Source organism: Bos indicus, chromosome 21 (genome assembly GCF_029378745.1).
Source record: "Bos indicus isolate NIAB-ARS_2022 breed Sahiwal x Tharparkar chromosome 21, NIAB-ARS_B.indTharparkar_mat_pri_1.0, whole genome shotgun sequence".
In the NCBI taxonomy this organism is placed as follows: Eukaryota; Metazoa; Chordata; class Mammalia; order Artiodactyla; family Bovidae; genus Bos; species Bos indicus.
In genome coordinates, this window is record NC_091780.1 from 58,447,238 (window position 1) to 58,462,277 (window position 15,040).

At 41.1% G+C, this 15,040-nt stretch overlaps 1 protein-coding gene across 12 annotated transcripts in view; it reads left to right on the forward strand.

Annotated features, from left to right (window-relative positions):
• UNC79 (unc-79 homolog, NALCN channel complex subunit) overlaps window positions 1-15,040 on the forward strand; it is a 288,494-nt gene that overhangs the window by 256,322 nt on the left and 17,132 nt on the right. For all 12 annotated transcript variants that reach the window (XM_070775592.1, XM_070775586.1, XM_070775587.1 and 9 more), the window contains 5 exons: window positions 5,690-5,779; window positions 8,216-8,391; window positions 9,597-9,783; window positions 11,505-11,702; window positions 13,518-13,595. In XM_070775592.1, the coding sequence (XP_070631693.1) occupies window positions 5,690-5,779; window positions 8,216-8,391; window positions 9,597-9,783; window positions 11,505-11,702; window positions 13,518-13,595 (729 nt within the window). The remainder of the gene's footprint in view (window positions 1-5,689; window positions 5,780-8,215; window positions 8,392-9,596; window positions 9,784-11,504; window positions 11,703-13,517; window positions 13,596-15,040) is intronic.

The following is a 15,040-nucleotide window of genomic DNA, read 5'->3' on the forward strand; positions in this document are numbered from 1 at the left end:
TCCGGTACTCTTGCCTGGAAAATCTCTTGGACGGAGGAGCCTGGTGGGCTGCAGTCCATGGGGTCGCTGAGGGTTGGACACGACTGAGCGACTTCACTTTCACTTTTCACATTCATGCATTGGAGAAGGAAATGGCAACCCACTCCAGTGTTCTTGCCTGGAGAATCTCAGGGACGGGGGAGCCTGGTGGGCTGCCGTCTATGGGGTCACACAGAGTCGGACACGACTGAAGTGACTCAGCAGCAGCAGCAGCAGCAGCGTGTTGTAAAGACTGATATCAGTGGCTTCGCACAGGCTGTCTTTATGTATCAGCCAGTTAACAAACAAGCAAACAGAAATCGGTTAAATCACCCAGTGGAAAAAAAGCACGTAAACCCTGTCTCTCATAGGCTACCCCTACTTCTTTGCTGCTGCTGCTAAGTCGCTTCAGTCGTGTCCGACTCCGTGCGACCCCATAGACGGCAGCCCACCTCTCCACCACAAATCTTTTTATTAATTGTTGTCCAAAGTGGGGGCAGTCACCAAGGAACAGGATAAATGCCCACCAAACCAAACAAAAGAGGAAGAGATAGGGAATCTACCCGATAAAGAATTCCGAATAATGATAGTGAAATTGATCCAAAATCTTGAAACTAAAATGGAATCACAGATAAATAGCCTGGAGACAAGGATTGAGAAGATGCAAGAAAGGTTTAACAAGGACCTAGAAGAAATAAAAAAGAGTCAATATATAATGAATAATGCAATAAGTGAAATTAAAAACACTCTGGAGGCAACAAATAGTAGAATAACAGAGGCAGAAGACAGGATTAGTGAATTAGAAGATAGAATGGTAGAAATAAATGAATCAGAGAGGATAAAAGAACAACGAATTAAAAGAAATGAGGACAATCTCAGAGACCTCCAGGACAATATTAAACGCTACAACATTCGAATCATAGGGATTCCAGAAGAAGAAGACAAAAAGAAAGACCATGAGAAAATACTTGAGGAGATAATAGTGGAAAACTTCCCTAAAATGGGGAAGGAAATAATCACCCAAGTCCAAGAAACCCAGAGAGTACCAAACAGGATAAACCCAAGGAGAAACACCCCAAGACACATATTAATCAAATTAACAAAGATCAAACACAAAGAACAAATATTAAAAGCAGCAAGGGAAAAACAACAAATAACACACAAGGGAATTCCCATAAGGATAACAGCTGATCTTTCAATAGAAACTCTTCAAGCCAGGAGGGAATGGCAAGACATACTTAAAATGATGAAAGAAAATAACCTACAGCCCAGATTATTGTACCCAGCAAGGATCTCATTCAAGTATGAAGGAGAAATCAAAAGCTTTTCAGACAAGCAAAAGCTGAGAGAATTCTGCACCACCAAACCAGCTCTCCAACAAATACTAAAGGATATTCTCTAGACAGGAAACACAAAAACGGTGTATAAACTCGAACCCAAAACAATAAAGTAAATGGCAACGGGAACATACTTATCAGTAATTACCTTAAATGTAAATGGGTTGAATGCCCCAACCAAAAGACAAAGACTGGCTGAATGGATACAAAAACAAGACCCCTACATATGTTGTCTACAAGAGACCCACCTCAAAACAGGGGACACATACAGACTGAAAGTGAAGGGCTGGAAAAAGATTTTCCATGCAAATAGGGACCAAAAGAAAGCAGGAGTAGCAATACTCATATCAGATAAAATAGACTTTAAAACAAAGGCTGTGAAAAGAGACAAAGAAGGTCACTACATAATGATCAAAGGATCAATCCAAGAAGAAGATATAACAATTATAAATATATATGCACCCAACACGGGAGCACCACAGTACGTAAGACAAATGCTAACAAGTATGAAAGGAGAAATTAACAATAACACAATAATAGTGGGAGACTTTAATACCCCACTTACACCTATGGATAGATCAACTAAACAGAAAATTAACAAGGAAACACAAACTTTAAACGATACAATAGACCAGTTAGACCTAATTGATATCTATAGGTCATTTCATCCCAAAACAATGAATTTCACCTTTTTCTCAAGCGCACATGGAACCTTCTCCAGGATAGATCACATGCTGGGCCATAAAGCTAGCCTTGGTAAATTCAAAAAAATAGAAATCATTCCAAGCATTTTTTCTGACCACAATGCAGTAAGATTAGATCTCAATTACAGGAGAAAAACTATTAAAAATTCCAACATATGGAGGCTGAACAACACGCTGCTGAATAACCAACAAATCACAGAAGAAATCAAAAAAGAAATCAAAATTTGCATAGAAACGAATGAAAATGAAAACACAACAACCCAAAACCTGTGGGACACGGTAAAAGCAGTCCTAAGGGGAAAGTTCATAGCAATACAGGCACACCTCAAGAAACAAGAAAAAAGTCAAATAAATAACCTAACTCTACACCTAAAGCAACTAGAAAAGGAAGAAATGAAGAACCCCAGGGTTAGTAGAAGGAAAGAAATCTTAAAAATTAGAGCAGAAATAAATGCAAAAGAAACAAAAGAGACCATAGCAAAAATCAACAAAACCAAAAGCTGGTTCTTTGAAAGGATAAATAAAATTGACAAACCATTAGCCAGACTCATCAAGAAACAAAGGGAGAAAAATCAAATCAACAAAATTAGAAACGAAAATGGAGAGATCACAACAGACAACACAGAAATACAAAGGATCATAAGAGACTACTATCAACAATTATATGCCAATAAAATGGACAACGTGGAAGAAATGGACAAATTCTTAGAAAAGTACAACTTTCCAAAACTGGACCAGGAAGAAATAGAAAATCTTAACAGACCCATCACAAGCACGGAAATTGAAACTGTAATCAAAAATCTTCCAGCAAACAAAAGCCCCGGTCTAGACGGCTTCACAGCTGAATTCTACCAAAAATTTAGAGAAGAGCTGACACCTATCCTGCTCAAACTCTTCCAGAAAATTGCAGAGGAAGGTAAACTTCCAAACTCATTCTATGAGGCCACCATCACCCTAATACCAAAACCTGACAAAGATCCCACAAAAAAAGAAAACTACAGGCCAATATCACTGATGAACATAGATGCAAAAATCCTAAACAAAATTCTAGCAATCAGAATCCAACAACACATTAAAAAGATCATACACCATGATCAAGTGGGCTTTATCCCAGGGATGCAAGGATTCTTCAATATCCACAAATCAATCAATGTAATACACCACATTAACAAATTGAAAAATAAAAACCATATGATTATCTCAATAGATGCAGAGAAAGCCTTTGACAAAATTCAACATCCATTTATGATAAAAACTCTCCAGAAAGCAGGAATAGAAGGAACATACCTCAACATAATAAAAGCTATATATGACAAACTCACAGCAAACATTATCCTCAATGGTGAAAAATTGAAAGCATTTCCTCTAAAGTCAGGAACAAGACAAGGGTGCCCACTTTCACCATTACTATTCAACATAGTTTTGGAAGTTTTGGCCACAGCAATCAGAGCAGAAAAAGAAATAAAAGGAATCCAAATTGGAAAAGAAGAAGTAAAACTCTCACTATTTGCAGATAACATGATCCTCTACATAGAAAACCCTAAAGAATCCACCAGAAAATTACTAGAAATAATCAATGACTACAGTAAAGTTGCAGGATATAAAATCAACACACAGAAATCCCTTGCATTCCTATACACTAATAATGAGAAAACAGAAAGAGAAATTAAGGAAACAATTCCATTCACCATTGCAACGGAAAGAATAAAATACTTAGGAATATATCTACCTAAAGAAACTAAAGACCTATATATAGAAAACTATAAAACACTGGTGAAAGAAATCAAAGAGGACACTAATAGATGCAGAAATATACCATGTTCATGGATTGGAAGAATCAATATAGTGAAAATGAGTATACTACCCAAAGCAATTTATAGATTCAACGCAATCCCTATCAAGCTACCAACAGTATTCTTCACAGAGCCAAAACAAATAATTTCACAATTTGTATGGAAATACAAAAAACCTCGAATAGCCAAAGCGATCTTGAGAAAGAAGAATGGAACTGGAGGAATCAACCTACCTGACTTCAGGCTCTACTACAAAGCCACAGTTATCAAGACAGTATGGTACTGGCACAAAGACAGAAATATTGATCAATGGAATAAAATAGAAAGCCCAGAGATAAATCCACGCACATATGGACACCTTATCTTCGACAAAGGAGGCAAGAATATACAATGGATTAAAGACAATCTCTTTAACAAGTGGTGCTGGGAAATCTGGTCAACCACTTGTAAAAGAATGAAACTGGACCACTTTCTAACACCATACACAAAAATAAACTCAAAATGGATTAAAGATCTAAACGTAAGACCAGAAACTATAAAACTCCTAGAGGAGAACATAGGCAAAACACTCTCCGACATACATCACAGCAGGATCCTCTATGACCCACCTCCCAGAATATTGGAAATAAAAGCAAAAATAAACAAATGGGACCTAATTAACCTTAAAAGCTTCTGCACATCAAAGGAAACTATTAGCAAGGTGAAAAGACAGCCTTCAGAATGGGAGAAAATAATAGCAAATGAAGCAACGGACAAACAACTAATCTCAAAAATATACAAGCAACTCCTACAGCTCAACTCCAGAAAAATAAACGACCCAATCAAAAAATGGGCCAAAGAACTAAATAGACATTTCCCCAAAAAAGACATACAGATGGCTAACAAACACATGAAAAGATGCTCAACATCACTCATTATCAGAGAAATGCAAATCAAAACCACTATGAGGTACCATTTCACACCAGTCAGAATGGCTGCGATCCAAAAGTCTACAAATAATAAATGCTGGAGAGGGTGTGGAGAAAAGGGAACCCTTTTACACTGTTGGTGGGAATGCAAACTAGTACAGCCACTATGGAGAACAGTGTGGAGATTCCTTAAAAAACTGGAAATAGAACTGCCTTATGATCCAGCAACCCCACTGCTGGGCATACACACTGAGGAAACCAGAAGGGAAAGAGACACGTGTACCCCAATGTTCATCGCAGCACTGTTTATAATAGCCAAGACATGGAAGCAACCTAGATGTCCATCAGCAGATGAATGGATAAGAAAGCTGTGGTACATATACACAATGGAGTATTACTCAGCCATTAAAAAGAATACATTTGAATCAGTTCTAATGAGGTGGATGAAACTGGAGCCTATTATACAGAGTGAAGTAAGCCAGAAGGAAAAACATAAATACAGTATACTAACGCATATATATGGAATTTAGAAAGATGGTAACAATAACCCGGTGTACGAGACAGCAAAAGAGACACTGATGTATAGAACAGTCTTATGGACTCTGTGGGAGAGGGAGAGGGTGGGAAGATTTGGGAGAATGGCAATGAAACATGTAAAATATCATGTAGGAAACGAGTTGCCAGTCCAGGTTCGATGCATGATGCTGGATGCTTGGGGCTGGTGCACTGGGACGGCCCAGAGGGATGGTATGCAAAGTGGGGGCAGTCAGAGACTATGGCTGAGAGTAACAGAGTGAGTCAGAGATCCAGAGAGTGAAACAACTCATTAGCAGACAGCGGGAAATCAGAGTCAGACAATCACTGCAGTCGGGACTACAGAGCTGGCGTGACTCAGAGCGCGCGCCCAGCGGTATCCTCATGTGTTTCAGTGCGGGACGGCGGCCATGGAGTGCATGCGGCAGTACATCAGTGACGTGCTGGACTTCGTGGCAGACATGCACACGCTGACCAAGCTGAAGGTAAGAGGGCTGCATGCCCTCATCTCTCAGGGGGGCGAGATGGAGAGGCATTCGTAGGGAATCTGAGCAGCCAGATGGAAATTTATCCTCACCTGGAGAGGTAGCAATGGCAGTGTTGAAGGAGCCCATGTCCTGGGACTCTGAAGAACCAAGTTTGTCTCTGCAAAGAGGGGATGGAGAAAGGAAAGGAGATTTCCACAGTGGTGTCAGTTCTGTGCATACCTTTGTTTTTGCCCCATTTATTCAATTCTTCCCAGGCCCCGTATTGTAAAATATTCCCATTTTATGGCCTGAAGTGGGGCAGTCTTTTGCTCAAGGTCACACTTCTGGTAACTGATGGAAACAGAGGTGACCTGAGACTGTGGGGACCTCCTCCAATCCAGCCTCTTTTCACTGGACCACCCAGTGTCATTTAATTACCTTGAGCCTTAGTTTCCTCATTGGCAAAAGAAGACCAATGAACCCACCTAAATAAACCTAGCTTTGTTGACCACTACAAGATTTGGTGTGAAATAATGCATGTGTTCTTGCCTGGAGAATCCCAGGGACAAAGGAGCCTGGAGGGCTGCCGTCTATGGTGTCGCCCAGAGTCGGACATGACTGAAGCGACTCAGCAGCAGTAATGCATGTGAAGAGACTTCTGTAAACTTTAGTTTGTAGGAAATGTGTACACATTATGCAAACATAAGCTGTTTATGGTTTTTATCTGTATCAAAGCTATCTCCTTCTAGAAAATAATTAAAGACAAAGCAACATTTAATTTGCATAGGGACAAAATCCTAGTGAGGTTGTTGAGGTTATTGATTGCTTTGCAGGGTGGAATGAATTGCTGATGCCAGTCAACGTCCTTGCTGTGAGTCAGCTAGACAGCTAAAAGACTGATACTCTGAGAGATTTGAGGAAGACCCAGGAAAAAGAGCAGAAGAAGATCCAAACATGGGCCAGTGAGCAGCCAGGTTGCAGTCTGGCACTAAATGTGGCTTTTTGAGAAATAGGAGCTGGTTGCCCCAGAAGTTTATCAGCTAAAACTACAGTCCTTTCAGCACCCAGCTCAGTTTCCAGACTGCTCAGATGATCCAAATGTTTCTTGCGGGTAGGGATAGGTGGAGACCGAAATAAAAATTTAAATTGACCATTTCTCACGATATCCAAATCCAGTCATTTCTGAGTAAGCGTCCCTAATGTTTGGTCATGCATGGGTTACTGATTGCTAAACCTGGCTACTCACACTGAGACAGTTTTGATGTCTGAAGAGGAAATATTATCTAAACAGTGTTATAGCCACCTTGAAAATACAGAGCAAAATATTAAGAAGGACCCATGATGACCAAATAGTTGGGGACTTCTGACCTAATCCAACGCTCTGAATTTATATATTAGGGAAACAGATCAGAAAAGTGAAGTGGCAAGTAGCTTATCTAAAGTCATGTGAGTTTAAGACAGAACTGGGTCTAGAACTTACGTCTCATCTCCCAATTCAGTGCTCTTTCCACTAAGCCACACTGAGCAATGAAATTTTTCTGAATTAATTAATTCACCAATATGTCTTGAGTAACATGCCTCACATCATTCTAGATATTTAAGGATGTGATGATGACCAAAACCAGACGACAGTGGCTGCTCTCATTACTTTATAGTCTGACAGTGATGGCCAATTTTAATGAGAATTTCATACAAACTAAAGTGAAATTGTGACTTTCACAATTGCTATGAAAAAGGGGTAGACAGTGGCATGAGAGCTTCTAATAGGGTGAAATGACCTAGCCAGGGAAGTTAGAAAGGCTCATAGCGGAGGTCAGGCTTCCCAAGTGGCTCAGTAGGAAAGAATCCGCCTGCTAATACACGAGATGCAGGAGACGCGAGTTCAATCCCTGGGTTGGGAACATCCCCTGGAGAAGGAAAAGGCTATCCACTCCAGTATTCTTGCCTGGAAAATCCCATGGACAGAGGAGCCTGGCAGGCTATAGAGTCCATGGGCTCGCAAAGAGTCAGACATGACTGAGCAACTGAGCACACACGCATACAGAGGAGGTCAAGGAAGGCTTCCTTGAGGAGGTGACATCAGAGTTAAAATCTGAGTAATGAATAGATTAACTAGGTAAAGAGAGGCAGAAACAATATTTCAGGTGGAGAAAACAGCATGAGTGAAGGAAGGCCAGTGATGGTGGGGAGCATGGAGAGCCAGTGAAGCTGGACCACAAGGGTGAAGGGATAAGCTGCAGAGGTCTGTAGTGTCTAGACTGTCTCAGGTTGTTTAGGCCATGATAAGAATTTTTTCCCTCTTTGTCACGAAACCCCTAAAGAAGTTCAAATCAGTTGTAGCTTGGGAGTGATGATAGAAGGTGTGGATACAACAATCTGATCTTTTTTAAAGAGTGTCCTGAAATGTCCCCGAGTACTTTGCCAAAGTCACAAAAACACCACTTGGTTTTGTAGAGCCACATGAAGACATGTTCCCAGCCTCTGCATGAAGATACCTTCGGTGGACATCTCAAAGTGGGGCTGGCTCAGATTGCAGCCATGGAAATCTCCCGGGGCAACCACAGAGACAACAAAGCTGTGATCCGCTATCTGCCTTGGCTCTATCATCCCCCTTCTGCAATGCAGCAAGGGTAAGACCCTTATTATTCTGGCAACAAGGCCGGAAACACCCCTGAGCTTCCTGGGGCTCAGTAAGAGCTGCGGAATGCACTGAAGATCTAGAGGATAAATATGATTGGTTGGAAAGATGGGCTTTGAAACCAATTTCCATACTTATTTGACGACCCGACAGCATTTTTTGAACACAAGTACTTCATGACATATGGGCTTCCCAGGTGGCTCAGTGGTGAAGAATCTACCTGCCAGTGTAGGAGACACAGGACACTCAGGTTAGATCCCTGGATCGAGAAGATCGCCTAGAGAGAGAAATGGCAACTTGCTCCAGTATTCTTGCCTGGGAAATTCCACAGACAGGGGAGCCTGGAGGACTACAGTCCACTGGGTTGCAAAGAATCAGACACACTTATCGACTGAGCACATTGACATGCTGCCAATAAAACTTGTGCTGTACAAAAGCCTCAGTCCTTTTGATGGGTGTTGAAAACTTGGAGCTTAGAACTACCACTTCAACTCGTAATTTCCACTAGTTAAGTACATTGATAGGTATTTATTTTAGCGTTTACATTGCTTCTGCCTTCAATGAGCTTAGATTGTAGCTGGAACAGAATCTACAGCAGAGATGAAATAGAGTGTAAGGAAGTGTGAGAACCTGATCCTGCCCGAAGGGAGGCCGAGAAGAGAGAGGTGCCCATGGACTAGTTCATTTGAGAACTCAGAGCAGGCTTGGCCTGCCATCTTGCATGAGCAGCTTCCAGGCTAGAGGAAAGGTTTGAAGGTGGGATGGAGGGAGGGGGAGGGGGATGGAGGAGGGGGAGGGGGATGGAGGAGGGGGAGAACAGGAAAATGGGTGGCTGTGTGTTTTAGCTCCTCTTCTATTCCTCCCCTTCTGGTGGGTATATCGAGAACTCTCTAATGAGAAGAAAGGAAAGAATTTAGAAAGAGAAACTAATCAGAAAGGCAGCCAGATTTATGGAAGAATGATATTTAATCCTGTGTCACCAAAGGCTGCTCTTTGCTCGAGAAGCTGAGCTCCAGGATTTAGAGTGGGAAAGAAGAAAAAAGATCTATCACTTCGTTGGCACTTCGTTGCTTTGGTGTTTTATTTTAGGTAATTGCCTCAAGGCCACACTTTTACACCCCTCCTTCAGTGTTTGTTGAGCAGCCAATGAAACGGAAAACCCCAAAACACCTCTAACACTTCCTTCCTCCCTAATAGACCGAAAGAATTCATCGAGTGTGTCTCCCACATCCGGCTCTTGTCCTGGCTGCTTCTGGGTGCCCTCACCCATAATGCGGTGTGTCCCAATGCCTCCTCTCCCTGCCTGCCCATACCTCTGGATGCAGGTTCCCATATTGCAGACCATCTTATTGTTATCCTGATTGGATTTCCAGAGCAATCAAAGGTAAGTGATTTCTGCAAGATTAAAGCCATACGCATCAAGATTGCTAATGGAAACCCTTATCGGCCAATTACATTTCTTCTGAGAAGGAAATGCACCTTATCACTTGCCCTCCTGTGGATGCTAGGAAGGCAACTTTGTGCTAATGCCTTATTTAAAGTTGTTTAAATTCCCAGACTATCTTCTCTTCCCCCTAAGTTGTTTTTCGGTTTACTTTTATGAAGACAAATTATAGAGGCAAGCAAAAGTTAGCTTCCTAGGCATTGCTGTCTCAAAATAATGAAGAGAAATAAAAGGCTCAAAATATAATAAAACTTCCGTGATCAGTTTTTATAAACAAATATGAAGTGGAGGGAAATTTATTCTCTAATTTTTCATGCACTGTCTTTTCAACTCAAATCTCTAGAGATATATGAAGATACAAAGTGAAAATAAGGCCAGTTGGGAACTCACTAAATTATATATGGGAATCACTTACACAGAAGGAACTTATAAATTGTAGAGACGGGTGGTGTGCTTAAGGGAATAAAGTAAATCCAAGGCTTAGCATCAATCATGAGCCTGTACAAGCAAACCAGACACATTAGTACTGCTCAGCTGTGAGGAGTCTAAGTCCCCTCACAGAGCCTAGGCCAGTTCTAGGAGCTCATAGTGGTTTTGGGAACAGCTGGGATTTAGGCTAGCTAGGGCAAGCTTCACCAGCAATAGATTTTTTTTTTAAATTCTGCAATAAAATAGAGCACCCATCCAAATTACCTGAATGATGTTTACAAAAGGAAGTAGGCAGTCGGTTCCTAATATTTCAACCCAATCTGTGTTTGATTCCTAATGATGGTACTTTGTAATTCTGTGACACTGAAAAGTTACTTAACCTGTCTGAGCTCCAGGTTTTCAGCTGTAAAATAGATGAGATGGTGTGAGAACTATGAAGGTAAACTGTGAATCTTTAGCACAGTGTTTGGGACACTGTAGTTGCTCACTCGATCAGTACTTACTGCTAGTTAGGAATCCTGTCTCTACTGCTGCTACTGCTGTCATTACTACGTAGTATAATTCTTAAGCCCTGGATGGTGCATCATTATATGTCACCTCATTTACTCCAAGCTACAGCACTCTGAGGGGGGTACCATTACCCCCATCTCACAGAGGGGCAGACATCCTAAAATGGTGGAATGATTTGTTCTTGCTAATCTAGTTTAGGGAGAGGAATGTCACTTTCATTAAAGGGCAAGAGGGTGGGGGTGGGGGTTTCCCTGGTGGCCCGGTGGTAAAGAATCTGCCTGCAATGCAGGAGATACAAGTTTGATCCCTGGTTCAGAAAGATCCCCTGGAGAAGGAAATGGCAACCCAGTCCAGTATTCTTGCCTGGAGAAGACACAGGAGCCTGGTGGGGCCCTGGGGTGGTGAGAGTTGGACACAACTGAGTGGCTAAACCACCACCACCACCAAGGAGGTGGGCAGATTTATTCTTCAAACCAAGGTGCCTTCTGTCTGAAAAGATGCCTGGTCTCTAAGCACTCTCCCACTGACTGAGTGAAGAGCAGACTATTTGAAGGTGATGAATCATGAGTTTGTATCCTGGAGACAGCTCCGCCAGCCTCGGATTGCTCAAATCGCATGTACTTTAGCTGTGCCCCTTCGAAGGCCAAAGTCACGCGGGGAGAGCTCCGTGGAGTGCCACAGCCCGCTAGAACGTAACGGTTCCCTGTTTGCTTCCTTTGCAGACCTCCGTGCTGCACATGTGCTCTCTTTTCCACGCGTTTATCTTTGCTCAGCTCTGGACCGTGTATTGTGAACAAAGTGCTGTAGCTACGAATGTCCAAAGTCAGAATGAATTCAGCTTCACAGCGATCCTGACAGCGCTAGAATTCTGGAGTAGGGTGACCCCCAGCATCCTTCAGCTGATGGCCCATAACAAAGTGGTGAGTTCACAGATGGGTTTCCCCTCTTGGAGAGAATCTCAAAACATGTAAGCCACTCTTAGTCCTCACAGTACATGCTTTTTAAAGACCTCAGTTGTAATAATACGTAAATGGATTGGTGAATTTCTATGTGAAAAACAGGATATTCTACATGCATAATAATTTTGATGAAAAACAAAGCAAACAAGTAAATTCAGTTGAAACAGTGTTTTCTCTGCCTAGTGGCAAAGGAAATGTGTGTGAAACTTCTACCTTTACAAGGTGTCTTGTTCTATAAAGTCAGAGAGTTAGGAAGGGGTTTTATATTATTTTTGGATTCTAAGGCAGTTTGGGGAAACTGTGGTCAATTAGGTGCAGACTGACTGTATGTGTTAATTCCACTTAGGGCAAAAAATCTGAAAAGAGTTTCACCTTTTTGAGTTGCCCTTCAAGGACCTAGGCTCCTTAGTCTTCAAACCCAGTTGCATTGTCATGCAGATGGTTTACCTTGTTGGAAAAGATCTGAGGTATGGCTAGCATGGGCCCATGTCATTGAACAAGCTTGGCTTAGTCCGGTAGAGATAAAATTGGAGGGTATACGGGAGGAATTTCCAAAGGAGTCCTCTAGTTCAGTTTGCTGCTTTGGAGGAGGATTCTCAGCTGGGAAGGCACCATCCAGTCTTGGTTATGGGCACTTCATCAGTAGAATTCTTATCTGTGAAGGGCGGAGGGCCTGGAAGAACACCATAATGATGATCCCACTGTGCCCAGAAACCCAACAGTTCACTGTCCACAAAGGCATTCTGGAATAGTTTTTGATTGATTGAATAATTAGTCTCAGAAACATTATCTTTTAGTTATCATTGGAAAGGGGAATATCTTTTACTTTCAGTGAAGCACTTTCTTTAGAGAAGCAGATATTATTAAGCAGTTGTGTATGGTGGGAGGTGTTTTAATTCAGCTGAAAGGAAATTTATGTGAAAACTTTAGGGTGTGCAAACAGTTCTGACCACCACATAGATAATTAGGTTTATTAGATGGCAGAGTTTGGGACTGAAGAAGCACATGGAGGTCAAGTTTTCTATTCTGCTATTTTATAGACAATGAAACTGAGACCTTAAATTTAAACTAGAGATTCAGGGTTTCCTTCTATTGTCACTAGTTTTTTCTTGGTATCGTTAATACCTCTCCTCTAAATCTTTTTTAATATTCAAATGCTGGAAATGGATGTGTTACAGGTGAATCTTGTACAAATCATGTTACAAATGAATTTGAATTAATTTTAAAGTCCAAAAATTTGGTTAAACCATATAAGTCAGTCTGGTAAAATCTCCCCTGGAGTGTTCAAAATCTAGCCATAGGGTTCTCTGATGAGGGATTATCATTTCTATTGTATTTTTGAACGGTTGTAAATATGGCTGCCTTGTTCCATGAAGAACAAAGCCTCAAACACAGATGGTGCAATAAATTAAACAACCTCTCCAAGTGGCGAAACTGGTGAAAGCATCAAGATGGAGAAAAGGACCCATGCCCAGAGTTCTGCAGTTGGAAATGAAGGAAGCAGAGGCCATTTATCCTCTGGTGTGAATCGCAGTGTGGTACAGATTAGTGAGGTCAATACCTGAATTCCATTGGCAGCCCGATTTAGACATGACAATTGCAAAACCTCTGCAGCTTATAAAATCCAGTTTCTGGCCGAAGTTTTAGAGATGAATATATACCATTCCTTGTGATCCTCTCTGTTTGTTGAGCAGAAAGTCCTCATGGACACAGGGCATGGGTTTTTCTGTGGCTGCAGACTGGGAGTGGAATTGATTTTCATATTTGTTGTTTCAGATGGTAGAAATGGTGTGTCTCCATGTGATTAGTTTAATGGAGGCATTGCAAGAATGCAATTCAACAATTTTTGTCAAGGTAGGAAATTCTTATGATTTTTATAGACCTTTATTTTCTTCTAGAAACAAATGTGGATTTATCTTGAATGTACCTTCTGAAGAGGAAAATAAAACTGATTTAATTTTCACATTCAAAGTTGAGGCTGGAGGAATCATATAACAACCTTCACCAAATAGTTGTTGTATAATTTTTGCTCTTTCTTCACCACTGTGACCAACCGTAGCTGGGTTAGATATGTTGCACCATGATTGCTTGCCACACAAGTAATTAAAATATTACCAAAAATGTTGATCTGGAAATGACCCTGGAGTCATATAAATTGTTTGGTGGAGCCTCATCTTGCAAGATATCCAGAAAACCAAGGAAAATAGTCTGTCATTGTTTGACTTGTTAGCTGATGCTTTTCTCAAAGATAAATTAATTTAGTTTCTAATATTACTATTCTAAATCATTGTACAGTGTATGTAAGTAATTCAAGTATTTGTTATTTATCCAGGAACATCAGAAACATCCTAGTGTGATAAAAAGATAAAAGAGCAAAGGAGAATGTGGTTTCTTGCTTGCTTTCTCTTCTATTTCCCTTCTTTCTCCTTTCCATCTCTATCTCATTGGTTCTTTGTCCTTCCTCTTCTTGTACCACTTTTTGGCCTTCCATTTCTATATTCCATTATCTCAGGCACCATCACCACCACCCTCACCCCCCACCATGGAGTGCATCAGCTTGGAACCTTTTAACTTCCTATTTTCGCTCTTTGGTTGACTCCCTTCAATTAAGGACACTTGTCAAGTTAGCTCACACAGAGCTGTGAATTAACTGGATTATCTAAGTGAATCCTAGAGTCCCTAAATGCAATCAGTGTATCCTTACAAGACAGATATACAGAAAAGAGATGAAAAGTGGGACCATGACTTGGAATGATGTAGCCAAAGCCAAGGAGGGCCTGGGGCCACCAGCAGCTGGAAGGTACATGGGACAGAATCACCTGTAGGGTCTCTGGTTAGAGCATCACCCAGCAACCACCTGGATTTTAGACTTCTGGTTTCCAGAACTGTGAGATTAAAAATTGCTGTTCTTGTAAGCCATCCAGTTTGTGGTGATTTATTATAGAGCCCTGGAAAACTAAGACCCTAACTCTGCTTCCCTGAACTTCCTTTTTCAAACAAGATGCATGAGCAGCGCATTTTTAGGGAAAACTTGACTGTTACCAGAAAACTGCAAGGCGGTTGGTTCAAATGGAATAGATACGGCTTATCTAGCTTAACAGTCCATAGCAAACGTCAACATTATAAGAGAAACTATATGACTGACACTTGGGTGATCATACCTGATTTTAGTTTTTACAGCTTTATTAAAGTATAATTTATAGACTGAACAGTATACACATTTAAAATGTACAATTTGGTATCTTTATATCACATATATGATGCCCGTGAAACCGTCACCAAGTAAAGGTAATGAATGT